Genomic DNA, 15,235 nt, shown 5'->3' with positions numbered 1-15,235 from the left:
CTTTCTAATCCTCTTTGGACACTTACTCTTGTAGTGTCCAAACTCCCTACACTCAAAACACATTATGTGTAATTTGCTTGAAATTAAAGTGCTTGAGTTACCTAGGATTGAGGATGAATGTAGACTCTCTCCTTCATCCCTTCCGGAGGTAGATGCTTCTTCTTGCTCCAATCTTGAAGAAGTGTTCTCCTCCTCTTCTTCCTTAGATGTTGAGTAACCCTCAACTTCTAATTCCTCTCTTCCATGGTGTGAGCTACTTAGCTCACTTGACTCCTCTTCATGGCTTGAAGTGGAGCTCTCCTCATGGAACTTGGCCAAGTTGTTCCACAACTCCTTGGCATTGTTATAACCACCTACCTTACACAAAATGTCATTAGGTAAAGAGAATTCAATGATTTTCGTTACCTCATCATTGATGGTTGATTGGTGGATTTGCTCCTTGGTCCACTCCTTCTTCTCTAGGGTTTCTCCTTTCTTGTCCATCGGAGGTTTGAAACCTAATTGAACACAACTCCAATTTTCAAGGTTAGTCATAAGAAAATACCTCATTCTTACCTTCCAATACGCGAAGTCGCAGCACTCGTAGAAGGGTGGAAACGTGATGTCTTCTCCGAGTCGATCCATTCTCTAGCTTGTGCTCCTCCGGGTGTTAATCCGACGAAGAGCAACCTTGCTCTGATACCGCTTGTTAGGACCGATGGTCGCGGCTAGAGAGGGGGGGTGTGAATAGCCGACCCCAAATCGTTCGTTTCTTCCTACGAATTAGGTTAGCGCAGCGGAAATAAACAATAGAAACGAAGATGAGAAAGACAAACCTCAAACAACCCGATGTAACGAGGTTCGGAGATGATGCTCCTACTCCTCGGCGTGCCCGTAAGGTGGACGAAGCCTATCAATCCGTCGGTGGATGAAACCCCGGAGAACCGGCTAATGAAAACTCCTTCTGGGTGGAGAAACCTCACCACAAATCCTTTGGAACAACAATAAGGAGTACAACAAAATAGAACAAGAAGAACAAGACTAGAAGAAATGTGAACAACACTTGCTCGCCTTCTCGTCGGAGTTTGTTGATGAAGCAGCAGCTTCACGGCTCCTAGAATCGCTAGAAAACCAGCACGAAAGCTCACCCGAAGCTTCAGCACAATGAGAGCTCAGCAAAGCTCTAGAGAAACAGTAGCAGCAACCAGGAACAAGGAGGAAGAAGAAGTCACTGTAGAAACCCTTGAACTCCTTTTATAACCTGCGAAGAAGACACAGCAGAAACTAGCCGTTGCTACGCAACGGCTAGGACCTGGACCGATCAGGCTTCAGCCTGATCGGTCCACAGAGCTCCTGGACCGATCAGGCATGCTCCTGATCGGCGACTTCATCTGGATTCAATTTCTCTTCATCAGTCCTGATCATCCCTTCCTTTCTCCCGAGCTTTGCGTCGATGGAGACGACAATCTTCTAGCGGAGCTATAGCCATGATAACATTCGGTAGAGTCGGATGGTATCCAGACCGATCCAGATACCCAGCGTATCACTGGATCGATCCACTGATCGATCCAGAGCTTGGTTTTTGCCCAAATCAAGTCCCAAGCCTTCCAAACCAATATCCGGTCAACCTTGACCTATTGGTATCTCATGCTTAGCATCTGGTCACTCCCTTGACCTGCTAAGACTCCCTACCAAGTGTCCGGTCAATCCCTTTGACCCACTTGGACTTTTCTCTTCGTGTCAAGTATCCGGTCACTCCCTTGACCTACTTGACCTTCTCAACACCAGATGTCCGATCACCCTTGATCCATCTGGATTTTCCCTTGCCCGACTTCACTCACCAGGGCTTTCACCTAGCTTCACTCACTAGGACTTTCCACATCCGGTCCAGAGAACGAGCTACCAAGCCCTCTCTGACCTCAGTTCGGAGAACGAGCCACCGAGCCCTCTCCGACTTCCATCCGGTCCAGAGAACGAGCTCCCGAGCCCTCTCTGACCACAATCCGGAGAACAAGCTACCGAGCCCTCTCTGACTTCCCATGTGCCAAGCTTCCATACTTGGACTTCTCCGTGCCAAGTCTCCATACTTGGACTTTTCCCATGCCAAGCTCCCTGCTTGGACTTTTCCCGTGCCAAGCTCCCTGCTTGGACTTTTCCGAGTCAGGTCAACTCACCTCGGGTCAACCTTGACCACGGGTTGCACCCACAATCTCCCAAACTTGTATCCTTGTCAAACATCAAGATACAACCATTGTCAAACACAACTCGTCAAACATCAAAACACAACTCGAGTCAAATCAACTCGAGTCTGGTCAACCAGGTCAACCTTGACCTAAGGTTGCACCAACAACCTTGACATTGGCCCGGCTTCACTCACCAGGACTTTCTCAGTCAAGTATCCAGTCAACCTTGACCTACTTGACTATCCTTCACAATCTCACCACATGAACAATTGCACCTGCAATCTTCATGTGTTGTCTACATGTATTGTCAAACATCGAAAGCCAAACATCAAGACTCGAGCTTGACTCAATCCAAGCTCAGTCAACCAGGTCAACCTTGACCTAGGGATATTGCACCAACACATATATTCTAATTCTGTATTCATTGCTCTTTGCCAAGATGCTGCATCTTTATCTTGGAGTGCTTCATCATATATCCGGGGATCAGGTTTATGTTCACCAAGGATCAAGTCCAAAGACTCTCCCAAAACATGAATCTTTTAGGTTGCCTAACAACCCTCCCACTACGATGAGACACTTTCTGTAATTGTGTATCATTTGTGATACGTGTTGCAGTTTCTTGTGATATTTCATCTTGTACAGTTGGTACTAGATTAGACGTGTCCTTTATTATTCCCTTAAGAACAAATGTACTTATGGGCTTGTGGTTCATTTCACAGTTCTCTTTTAAAAATCGGGCATTGGTGCTTACAATGACCTTTTGATTTTTTTATTAGGACTATAAACCTCCTTTCATTTTTCTAGGATAACCCACAAACAAGTGAACTCCTGTCCAACTTATCAATGTCTCCCTTCAGCACATGTGCTGGACTACCCCGAATCTGAATATGTTTTATATTAGGCTTACGCCTATTCTGCAATTGTATGAGAGTAGAGAGTTCTGACTTAGGAGATACTATGTTCATTTCCGTTTCCAGAATATATCCTTTAAACGAATTTGGTAATTTTCTGAATAACTCATCATCGATCTACTCATTTCTACAAGAGTCTTATACCTTCTTTCTTCTACACTATTCTGTTGGGGTGTACCAGGTGCAGTTAGTTGAGATTGAGTCTCTACTTCTGATAAGTGACTCCTAAACTCTCCTAGGAGGTGCTTGCCACTACGATCTAACCGTAGTGTCTTGATACTTTTACTTTGATGTTACTCAACATCAGCCTAGTACTCTTTGAACTCATCAAAGCACTTAGACTTGCGGCACATTTAGTAAATGTACCCGTATCTTGAATAGTTGTCTATAAAATAGACAAAATATTCGAAATCACCTCTCTCCTGGATAGTCATAGATCCACACAAATCAGAATGAACCAATTCCAACACATCTTTGGTTCTATACCCCTTAGACTTAAAAAGTTTCTTGGTTATTTTTCCTTCCGAGTAAAACTCGCAGGTTGGAAAGATTTCCACTACCAATGAATCCAAAAGTTCATCGGCTATTATCCTTTGAATCCTTCTCAAGTTAATATAACCTAGCCTTAGATGCCAAAGATATAATTGGTTCATTTTCGAAGGTTGCTTTAGAGTTAGAAGATATGTTATTAATTTCCATTTGTTGCATTGTGGGAGTTATTGGATTTTTTAAATTGCCAACCAATGTACCAGAACAGATAACTTCCCTCTTTTTCTTGATAACAATTTTGTTATTAAAAGAGACAGAATATCAAGTTCTTTGAATAGTTTAGAAACTGAAAACTAGTTCTTTCTAAACTTGGTACGTAAAGACAATTTCTCAAAAATCCATGTTTTATTCCTATCGAAGGATAAACATCTCCCACTGCAACAGTTGCTACTTTCGCAGCAGTGCCCATGGTGATTTTCTCTTCATATTGTTGTCGGATTTCCTAGAACCCCTGTAATGAATTACAGACATGATCAGTGGCTCCCGTATCTACACACCAGGTACCTGTAGATAACACCACTAAACATGTTTCAACAACTAATGAATAAAATACCCCTATATTGTTCTTGGTTCTGAGAGGACAGTCCATCTTAAAATCCAAGTTTTGTTTCCAATCATAATTGGGACTACTAAGTCTATTGTATAGTATAACAGCTAGGGGATTGACAAACATTTGAAATCCTAATAATCATAAAAATATTTGGTCAAGACCAACACCTTAAAATCCCCGTGAATTTTGTATGCCACGTTAGTGTGTCCGTATACAAATTCAAACTTTAATAGGAGATTTTATCCATTAATTTTATTGTCTTGTCAACCTATCTTTATGACAAATAAAATTAATAGTTGGTCTTTCTTTGATCAAAAATTTGGTCAAAAATTTGAATTTAAAATAACATTGATTCCTCAAACAATATTATTTAAATTCACCAACACCTCAAACACCGAGAATTATGCATGCCACGATAGTGTGGACGTATACAAATTCAAACATTTGTAAGAGGAGGGTTTTACCCATTAATTATCTTGTCAATAAATCTTTATGTCAAATAAAATTACCTTAAACATCGTGAATGTTGTATGTCATGATAGTGTGGACGTATACAAAACTAAACATTTGTAAGAGGGGTTTAATTCATTAATTTTATTATCTTGTCAACCTGACAAATAAAATTATCTCAAATACCGTGAATTTTGTATGCCACGATAGTGTGAACGTATACAAAATCTCAACATTTGTAAGAGGGGGTTTTAATTTTATTATCTTATCAACATATCTTTATGACAAATTAATAGTTGGTTTTCCTTCGATCACACAAATAATAGCAGTGACTCCGATGGGGAGGATACTATTAAATGTGTCTAAGTGTATACCATTACTTGATACTTAGTCCATTAAATAAGATTATGCCTCTTCCGATGGGGAAGATCACACGCTCTTAATTAATTTCCTATAACCATCCAAAATGGAAGTTTGATCTAGTGATCCGCAAACAAACTCATCCGATGGAGAGGGAGGCACTCAGAGCCAACACGTAAGTTTGTTGCATCACTTACAAACCAGTAATGGAGACCGTGAAATTTATCTAAAAATCCCTCTCCCACTTAATTATTTAAAGTGAGGAATTTTAACCTATGCTAGCATACACCACATGCACACATCACAGTAAATAAAAGCAATAAATATGGAAATTAATTTTCCAACTATTATAACTTCTTCCATCACTGTCCTTCGCGTGCTGCCATCCCTAAGGATCATGCCTTCGGGTCCATCGAGCTTCCTTTTCTACTGCGCCTCTGGTCCTCCAATAGCACCACACCTCGCAAGGATACAATCCGCGACAAAAATAGAATTTTGCATATATCGATCCTATATTCCATAAAGGAATGCACATGTTATCTAGATCGAAACAAAAATGTAAAATCCTAATAAATAATACAGCTCTTGCTGTATTTAATATTACAATCATGCACACACAATAAAATACCCTAGACATGTCCAAGGGTCCAATCACACACAACAACCATAAGCCATAATAGTTGGAGCCTGCAACCACAAAGTTAGCACATCCTACTATTATCCTGCCTAAATTATGTATGACATGTGCATAATTAACTGAAAACCAAAACACACAGAGGCAAACCCTAGCTCTGATACCAATTGTTGGTTGGTCCTAGGAAGATCGTATCGATTCCACTGTACAAAAATTTTGTACAAGTGTCGAACCTTTTCTAAACAACTTATTGTGTTATTTAGAAATTAAATTAGGAATCGCAAACAGAACTTAACATTATTGATTCCAAATTTAACTTATCTGTTCTTAATGGTTTAGATTTGAATCGCAAGCAGAACTTAACACTATTGATCCAAATCAACCTATGTTATAAATTCAATTAAATATCTATTTCAAAAATCGGTTCCCAGGGTAAACATGGTGAGGTACATGACCTTCTTGGGTATGGGAGCATCCACCACTGCCTCGACAAAACCTCTTAACGAAATTAAATATTTAATTTCCTAAAATAACACTAGGTTTAACCAAAAGAAACAATCAAATCACAAATTCAAAAAAAAAAATAAACACAAACTCGAATTACCAATTCGAAAAACTAGAATCTAATGTCTCTTGTATTTGGAATTCGTACAAAGAAGAACTAGCATGATGCAGAAATTAAATACTAGTTATACCTCTTCTTTGTATGCTAATAACCTCGGGATTTTCTGCCGTATTCCTCACCTCCTCTTGGACGTCGTGTGGGCGACGATCCTCCAAGATGAACACTACCAAAAAGGCTTCTTCCTCCTTCTCTAGTATTCGGCCACCACCACCACCAAGGAACCAAAGAGAGCAAGGGGAAAGGGAAGGGAGAGAGGGTCAGCCACAATAGAGAGCACCAACAAGAGAATAAGAATTGATTTAATACCCACTTCTCCTCTTCTTCTCCTTCTTTGTATCCGGCCACACAAAGTAACCACAAGAGGTGGCCGACCCTAGCATGAAGAGAAGCAAGGGCCGGCCCTTAGGAGAAAACTAGAGAGAAGAGAGAAAAGAATCGAAATCAAATATGAGGCCTCTCCTCCCCTTCTTTATAATACTTGCCCAAGGCAAATAAGGAAAGACTTTTTCAAAAAAAAAAAATCTTCCTCTTATTTTTCCTTTTCCCCTTTTATTTTTCCTTTTCTTTCCTCTTGATTGATTCAATCATCAATCATTGATTGGTTTAATTGATTGGCCGGCCCCTTGCTTGGGCACCAAGTAAGGGTGCATGGCCGACCCTAAGAGGAAGGAAAAATAATTTTGTAAAAATTTTATAAGAAATGAAGAAATGCTCTTATAAAATTTTACAACCTCTATTTTAATTCCCTAAAGTGGATGTTAAAAAAAGGAAAGTTTTAAAAATTAAAATCAAGTTTTAAAATTTAAAATTTCTCTTCTAAAATTTCCTTTTTTAACATGGTTACAAAAAGGGAAAGTTTCAAATTTAAAACTCTCTTCCTTTTTCCTAAAAACCATGAGGATGGTTAAAAAAGGAAAGTTTTAAAACTTTTAATTTTTTTTTAAATCATGTGACCTAATTCAAATAAGGAAAGTTTTGTAATTTAAAAATCCCTCTTTTTAAAACTTGTAGATATCTACAAAGAGAAGATTTTAAAAATTCAAAACACCATTCCTAATTTGAATTATGTGGCCGACCCCCTTCTTTCTTGGGCACCAAGCAAGGGGTCGGCCCCCTTTGAGAAGATAGTGGTCGGCCCTTGGCTTGGTCACCAAGCCTTGGGCTGGCCCCTCTCTTGGACATCAAGATGGACTTTTCATGAGTGGATTTGAGGCATTAATGAGTCTACGACAGGGACCTAGAGGAGAAATTGATTTTGGCCTCCCGACGAGCTTGAGTATCCCGTGTTCGCCCCGAACACACAACTCAAGTTCATCAATAATAACTCATTCCACTAGAGAGTTATTATTGCACTACCGCACCAATTCCAAATTACATTATGGGCTCATTCTTATCATGAGTGTGTTAGTCTCCCTGTGTTTAATGTAACACCCCACCCTCCTCTCTACTAGTCTGTGAGGGTGGGACGCTACTGAACTATTAACTTTACTTAACTATAAATTCTAAACTTAACTAGTATTGCTCACATGTTGATAGTTATACTTATAACTCTTTACAAACTCGAAACATGCAATAAGTAACAGCTAAAAACATAAATAACTCATCTGATACATTCTACTCAATTATTTGTTCTCAACTAAAATATATCAATCAGTATATGCATGCAACAGTGATACAACTCAATTAGCGGAACTAATGTGCATAGCATATAGAAGGAAGAATTCTAAAACATAAAATATTCGATAAGAAAATCCAGCAACATGAAAGAATAGTTCCAACATTCTGAATACAAAATCTTAATGAATTTTTAAACTAAATCTCAAGGCTTCCATAGTCTAGACATCACACATCCATCCACACCTCCTTGTCGCCTTCCTTCGCTATAACTTTTCCTTTCCTTTATCTGCAGTCAGAGGAAAATGCAACTATAAGCAGAATGCTTAGTAAGCGCTATCTAACTCACAAAACTCGAATATGCATGTGAATAGGAAGAAATCTAAAAATTGAATACTTTAAAAGAAATACTACACATGCTCATCTAATGATAAAGAAATCAAACATACTGAAATGCTAAACATGTATAGCTGCTCATCTAATAGTAAATAACAGTAAGCAAAACTAAACAACATGCTAGCATAAAAGAAAACTAAACTTGTTGATTTTTAAACTTATGTGAAACTTATTTCACTTGTTCAAAAACTTATACTTTTATACTTCAAAATAATAATCTCTTGGGCCCGGGCTTAGTACCATTGCGCGCTCCCTAATAGAAACTGAGGTAGCGAGCCACCAGTCCTACGAGGGTAAAGACCTTGGTCTTACCAGTGCCGAGACCTCAGAAACGGTCACCTGGATTTGTTTAACGACAACCTCGGAAGTCGGGTACTAGCCTTCTCAAGTAAAATACTTGTTCTTGTTAATACTTCTAATAAAAGAACGCCTCATACAAAACTGCATACAAACTTAACAAAAATCTGCATACAAAGCTTAACAAAAACCTGCATACAAGCTTAACAAAAATCTGCATACAAGCTTAACAAAAATCTGCATACAAACTTAACAGAAATCTGCATACAAACTTAACAATTTATTCATTTCCAAATCTAAACATTCTAAATTATGTTTCATGGCAGCAAGCTTAAAAAACAAACCGAAACCACAACCATTCCTCCTGTTCAGTGCCACGGCAAGGAAAACAAAAACACAACTATTCTGCATGCCCAGTGCCACGGCAAAGAAAACCAAAGCCTAACCATTCTGCAATAATCCAAAAAAAACAAACCTACATGTTTTTTTTTTAAAAAAAAACTAAACTCTTTCTTATTCATTGCCAATAGCAGGAATCCGAAGCCTGTAACTCTCAAAATTAACCGATCATGCTCCTTTAAGGTCACAAGCAGAAAAACTAAATCGAAATCTAAAAACAGTAATCACAAGGCTTGAAGGAAATCCAACCCACATGCTTAAACTAAACTAATCATCCTCTTTCTTTCTTTAAGGTTCACGACAGCAAGCACAAAACAATAACCTTTACAGTATGCTTCGAAATCATGAAGAAAACAAGAATCCAAAACTACTCCTACTGCAGGTGAGAAGCACTTACCGGAATCCCTTGACTCACAGCCGAAATCTACTTCTAGGGTTTCGGATAACTTGAAATCTCGGCCCCTTCTTCGTGCCAACAGGTTCTCCTCGACGAGAGGATCGTGATGGCGTGGAAGACTCTCCGAGATCACCCTGGACCGGTCGCCGGAGAGAAACCCTAGCTTCCTTTTTATTTCCGCCTAAATAGAACGCCGCGCTCGCAGTCGGGAGAAGAGACGAAAGGTTTAGGTCACGGTAATAACCCTAAGTTCTTCTCTTAACTCATCCCTTTTAATACTTAAACATTTATGTTATCAACTACTACTTAAATTACTTACGCTCTTTCTTTAATCAGCACGGCCCTGCTGGGTTCCTGGTCAGCCGAGACAACTTAAGGCTTTGCTTAACCGGAGGTCTCCGGTTCGAACCTCGGCTCAACCTCTTTATTTTTGCAACTTGTTTTCTTTTGGTAAAAATACCAAACGAACTCCGAAAATTACATAAAAATACTCTAAAAATTTCTAAAATTCTATAGAATATTTCTAAAGCATTTCTAAATGTTTTTAATTACTATTAGGACTCGAAATGAGGAAATTTGGGTCGTTACATTTAAAATATCGGATGCCCACTAATTAATTGAGTTACTGACAACTCATTTTAATTAATGTCTTACTCCAAGAGTAGTACCACTTAACCTTATTGTCATGTCGGATTAAGTCCACCTGCAGGGTTTAACATGGCAATCCTTATGAGCTCCTCTTGGGGACATTATCAACCTAAATTACTAGGACACAGTTTTCTTCTATAATCAACAACACACACTATAAGAAATATCATTTCTCAACTTATCGGGCTTATTGATTTATCGAACTAAATCGCACCCATTGATAAATCAAAGAAATAAATATTAAGTATATGTGCTTGTTATTATATTAGGATTAAGAGCACACACTTCCATAATAACAAAGGTATTGTTCTTTTATTTAGTCAGTATAAAAAGAAACTGCCTCAAATGGTTCTGCTCAATACACTTAGAGTGTACTAGTGTAATTTATTAGTCAAGATAAACTAATACCTAATTACACTACGACTATTCCAATGGTTTGTTCCTTTCCATCTTAGTCGTGAACTACTGTTTATAATTTATAAAGAATTGATAACATGATCTTCTGTGTGTGACACCACACACTATGTTATCTACAATATAAATCAATTTAACAACTACACTTAGCATATAAATGTAGATATTGACCAATGTGATTCTTTTATTTCAAATATAAATATTTATAAAAAACTAGACTTTTAGTATACACTCTAGCATAAACTTCTCAAGAACTAGCTTTGAAGAAACTCTACGAAACCCATTTTTCTAGGGTTGCCTTCGGGCTTGAAAATATCTCCCAATTGATTAACATTACCCCCAATCAATTGCAATATAGGATCGAACCATTTAAATCTGCAAAACAACTTTTTTTTCACCCTACCAATCAATTGGTGAGTCATATAAATCGATTGACAACTTTTAATCGATTAATCCAATTGATTCTGAAAATTTTTGTTCTCTCACGAAGAACCTCCAATTCATTGACCCTTGCTAAATTGATTGCCCAATCAATTCTAGCACCTTCTGTGCTCTTTGAGAAAACATCTCAATCAATTGTCTCAATCAATTTAGCTCCATTGGTCAATTGCATGAGCGAGCCACTGCACAAGGGGCAAAATTGTTGGTTTGTGTTACTATTATTGTCTGGTCATTAGTTCGACGTCACTTTCTAGGTGGGTAGCCTCGCTGGGGCTGGTTTTGTGTCAACGACTATCGGAGGTTGAGGTCAGATGGAGCTCGCTCTACCAAGATTCCTCGTCGTCCAAGAGCCACTATGGCCGTGCGGGTTTAGGATTGGAGGGCTAGGACACCGAGGCTTGATGGGACTTTGTTATTGTGGAAGGCATCAGGTATGGGGACGATCCAACCGGGTTAACCCGAGGTGCATTAATTTCAGTTATGAGGTCAGGAATCATTACCTAAAATCTTGACTTGCTTTGCAAGGACATACAAACTTTTCAACTAATATTGGTAGAATCAAAGATCTTGATGCTAAATTCCACTAACCAACCAATCACCTAATCTTGGACTAATTAAATTGGGTTTGGTTAGATATATTCCCAACCGAAGAGAACCTACTTGTTTAGATTAATTGGGGTTGCTAATTATTTGAGACCACCCCTACAATGCCCATGACCTAATTAAGCACCTCTATAACCACTAGCTACCTAGTGTTCTCTTGGCCTTAGGTGTCTCTTGCTTCAACCTTCATTGTTGTTTCTTCAGGTCAATGGCCTCGCTCACTGGAATGGCCAAACAAAGAGAGCTGAATGGAATTCTACTGAGTGAATCAGAACCGAGGTCGCAGAAACGAATGTCCGATGCAAAGTCCAGGGAACTCAGTGGGCATGACATCTTTGCCCCACCACCACGAGAGTTTCCGCTAGTGAGATCCACTGAATATGCCTTCTACTTCTTCTTTTAGCTCCATTTCTTCTTTAGTTCGATAGTACTGTTGCTGAATCTCTCTTCTAAATATATATATGCAATTAATGTTGCTGTTAGAAACTTCAGGCTCAGAAAGTAGCTGAGTTAAGAGGCAATGGCGGAGAGAGAACAGTGAGCGAGGCGAAGCAGAGAGAGATGGCTGGGAATGACATTTTTGGCAAGGGGGAGGGTGCTGCTCCATCTCGAGATTATCTTGGAGGAGTCCGTAAACCCCCAGGTGGTGGAAGCAACATCACACTCCTTTGATGCTGCATGTCTTTCAGGAGCAATTCAGCTCCTGATATCTATTATTATTATTATTGTTATTATGCAGTGGCTCTCTCATTTTGGACTTTGGTGATAGGTTCAAGAGTTTCTGAATTAACACCATGATGATGATGATGATGATGATGATGATGATGATGATGATGTTAATTCTTGACTTGAAACTTTGGGCTTGGGTTATGGCATTGTAAGCTGTGTTTCAAACATATTCCCTGTTCATTTTAAGTTTTGCAGTATCTCATGCCACCTACACTACAATAAAATCGCTCATAGACATCGGTTTTCCACCAGTGTCTATTTGATTTTCGACCGATGTCTATGAAGTCGATGTTAAAAGTCTGTCATTTTAGACATCGGGTTAAAACCGGTGTAGTATCACTTAACGACACCGGTTTTCGAATAGGTTATTAACCGGTGTAGTATCACTTAACGACACCGTTTCATACACGGTGTAAAACCGATGTAATATTGTATGTTAATAACACCAGTTTTGGCAGCGGTAAATAACCGATGTAATATTACTTTATAACACCGGTTTTACATCGGTGGAAAACCGATGTAATATGTATTTTTTCTAACAGCACAGATTTGATTTTAAAACCGACAATAACAAAAAAAAATACACAAATATTCACAAATTGTACAAATATTCTTCATTCAATAATATCCATAAAATACACAAATATTCATAAATTATATAAATAATCTTCTTACAACAATATACATAAAATACCCAAACATTCTTTTTACATCAAAAGCTAGCTAATAAATATCAAAATCAAGATAGAACATTCTTTTAACACATCAAGGTAGAACCGCACTTCAAATGTAATCTAGCATGCATTCAGCCCACTCGAACCGCACTTCATCAATTTCAACTCTGGAGTACTTGAGATTTGTAAACTGTAAAAACACATAAATCCACCATATGTCAAATAACTAAAACAAATGTGTACATGTATCAAATAAAATTGAATACTGAGTTTTTAAAGGCTGTTGTGCAAGATAACGAATATAACATAGGAAAACACATCAGAAATCACTGCATGAGGACCGCTGCGATCAAATGTTCCCGTGCGGCCCCAACAGTTATTGCAATAACATAGGAAAACAAATTTGTGACCCATAGGAAAACATAGGAAAAATACCATTTATGATATATTCAGGAGACATGTAGCCACTGTCATATCGTAGAAATATAAAATAAGTATATATGACATAATATGAAAAATAAAAATATTGATGATTCAAATTGTTTATGCTCACTAGGTTCCGACGACTCTTTTGGTAATTGATACGGATTCATCTCCTCCAAATATCCTAGCCATGCCAAAATCTGATATTTTGGGATTCATATTTTTGTCAAGAAGAATGTTACTAGCTTTAAGATCCCTATGAATAATCCTTAACCTTGAATCATGGTGAAGATAAAGTAGACCTCGAGCGACACCGAGAATGATGTTGTACCTTGCTCTCCAATCCAGTAATACAGTTTGAACTTCATCTGAACACAACAAGCAATCATTTAAATCTAATTAATCTATCCTTTCAGATAGTTTCAGATCATGTAAATTGACAGAGATCTAGATCAGCTAACCAAACAGAAAGTTGTCCAAGCTTCCATTGGACATGTATTCATAGATCAAGAGTCTTTCCCCTCCTTGGATGCAACAGCCAAGAAGCTTAACAAGATTTCGATGTTGCAGCTTCGCGATCAATGTGATCTCATTTTTGAATTCATCCACTCCTTGTGACGATGTCTTAGATAATCTTTTCACTGCTATCTCTTGATCGTCTCCCAATTTACCCTGCACACAATCAAATGTCTCAAACAATTATGTGATACTACTAAACCCCAAATACAGTATTCCGTACCTTGTATACAGGGCCAAAGCCTCCTTGACCAAGCTTGTTGTCTGCTGAGAAGTCATCGGTTGCGTCTTTAATTGTAGTCAAGTCAAACAATGGCAATTCCATGTCCTTTTCTTCTGCTTCATAGTCAATATGAGAACCTACATGTGCCACAAATTAAAGTCTTTTAGAATATATGTAAGCCAAGTAAAAGTAGTTAGGATGAGAATGAACAATAATACTTGTCTTCTTCCTCCTCCAAATCGAGTAAGCAACACAAGCAAGGAAAAGAATTGCCGGTGGAAGAATCACAAACATTAAGATATTACGATTAGCATGACGGGCTTCAGATGGTGATGCTGAAAGATTACAACAGTTTATAACAGAATAAGTAAAAAGACTGCAACATATATAGATTTTGATATATTCAGTTTTGCTTAGTTGCTCGCAAATATTTGCCGTTTCATATCTGACATAAAGATCTTGTCCTAGCCCACTGCCATTCACGGTGATATCAGTGAGATCCTCTGTCCATATTAAGCAGCCACTGCCACTGCCACTCCCATTCCCACTTATGATCGATGCGGCATATGCTCTGCATGCGCAGTTGCTCAAGCAAAAAAACCTGCACTCCTCAAAGTTCCAGTTTGCATTGAGTACTGTCGATCTGGACGCGTCGGGCAACTTCGTGACACTCAGTCTGAAGAATTCATCGGTATTATTTAGACAGTCCAAAGGCTTCGTCCTCATGCAGCCGGCTTCTCCGACCAGCATGTCCCAGTTATGTTGATTCCTCGGATGAAACCCACGCAAGCATGTGCACGGCGGCGAGATGTTGGAGCTGCAATAACTGTTGGGGCCGCACGGGAACATTTGATCGCAGTGGTCCTTGGGCAACACAAATTTGTTTTCCTATGTTATATTCGTGACCACCTCTCTGTGACCCAACAGCTGCAATAACGAATCCACCTCTCTGTGACCCATTCTAACAAACAGGTAACGTGCAACTCTCTACAACTTGTTCATCATGGAAAACACAACACAACTCAACCTCAAATCATCGAACACCAGCCAAAATCTCTAGGAAAACCTACTGTGAACACATCAGAAATCACTGTCAAACAATTTTGGGTAACATATGCAAACCAAGCAGTAACCTTCAACCGAAACCTCCAATAAGAACACATCCCACCGAGAAGAATCCAACCCGAATCGTATACAAAGAAAAACCAATCAAACACATC

At 38.8% G+C, this 15,235-nt stretch overlaps 2 protein-coding genes across 3 annotated transcripts; one reads left to right on the top strand and one right to left on the bottom strand.

Annotated features, from left to right (window-relative positions):
• Positions 1-11,541: 11,541 nt before the first annotated feature.
• LOC122004088 lies at positions 11,542-12,453 on the top strand. Of its 2 annotated transcripts, XM_042559017.1 has the most exons (3): positions 11,542-11,814; positions 11,934-12,093; positions 12,220-12,453. In XM_042559017.1, exons 1-3 carry the CDS (start codon positions 11,659-11,661, stop codon positions 12,246-12,248), a joined length of 345 nt encoding a protein of 114 aa, XP_042414951.1. In that variant the 5' UTR covers positions 11,542-11,658; the 3' UTR covers positions 12,249-12,453. The 2 variants fall into 2 exon arrangements, with proteins under 2 accessions (XP_042414951.1, XP_042414952.1); XM_042559018.1 differs by having other exon boundaries at positions 11,943-12,453.
• A 952-nt stretch (positions 12,454-13,405) lies between these two features.
• LOC122004688 (receptor-like serine/threonine-protein kinase SD1-7) lies at positions 13,406-14,864 on the bottom strand. The gene is made up of 5 exons (XM_042559537.1): positions 14,489-14,864; positions 14,234-14,350; positions 14,016-14,152; positions 13,738-13,948; positions 13,406-13,644 (listed from the first exon to the last, which is right to left on the bottom strand). Exons 1-5 carry the CDS (start codon positions 14,862-14,864, stop codon positions 13,406-13,408), a joined length of 1,080 nt encoding a protein of 359 aa, XP_042415471.1.
• Positions 14,865-15,235: the final 371 nt, after the last annotated feature.

This window comes from Zingiber officinale, chromosome 7B (assembly GCF_018446385.1).
Source record: "Zingiber officinale cultivar Zhangliang chromosome 7B, Zo_v1.1, whole genome shotgun sequence".
NCBI classification, from domain to species: Eukaryota; Viridiplantae; Streptophyta; class Magnoliopsida; order Zingiberales; family Zingiberaceae; genus Zingiber; species Zingiber officinale.
The sequence above is the reverse complement of the archived record's forward strand: the minus strand, read 5'-3'. Positions and strand labels throughout refer to the sequence as shown.

What these genes read in the sequence shown, in the direction of transcription:
- LOC122004088 (XM_042559017.1), top strand. Translation starts at nt 11,659, where the DNA reads ATGGCCTCGCTCACTGGAATGGCCAAACAAAGAGAGCTGAATGGAATT. An exon ending in CACCACGAGAGTTTCCGCTA is followed by an intron (nt 11,815 to 11,933) that starts GTGAGATCCACT and finishes TGTTGCTGTTAG; the next exon opens with AAACTTCAGGCTCAGAAAGT. An exon ending in AGGAGTCCGTAAACCCCCAG is followed by an intron (nt 12,094 to 12,219) that starts GTGGTGGAAGCA and finishes CTTTGGTGATAG; the next exon opens with GTTCAAGAGTTTCTGAATTA.
- LOC122004688 (XM_042559537.1), bottom strand. Translation starts at nt 14,864, where the DNA reads ATGTTCCCGTGCGGCCCCAACAGTTATTGCAGCTCCAACATCTCGCCG. An exon ending in TTGGAGGAGGAAGAAGACAA is followed by an intron (nt 14,153 to 14,233) that starts GTATTATTGTTC and finishes TGGCACATGTAG; the next exon opens with GTTCTCATATTGACTATGAA. An exon ending in CTTGGACAACTTTCTGTTTG is followed by an intron (nt 13,645 to 13,737) that starts GTTAGCTGATCT and finishes TGTTGTGTTCAG; the next exon opens with ATGAAGTTCAAACTGTATTA.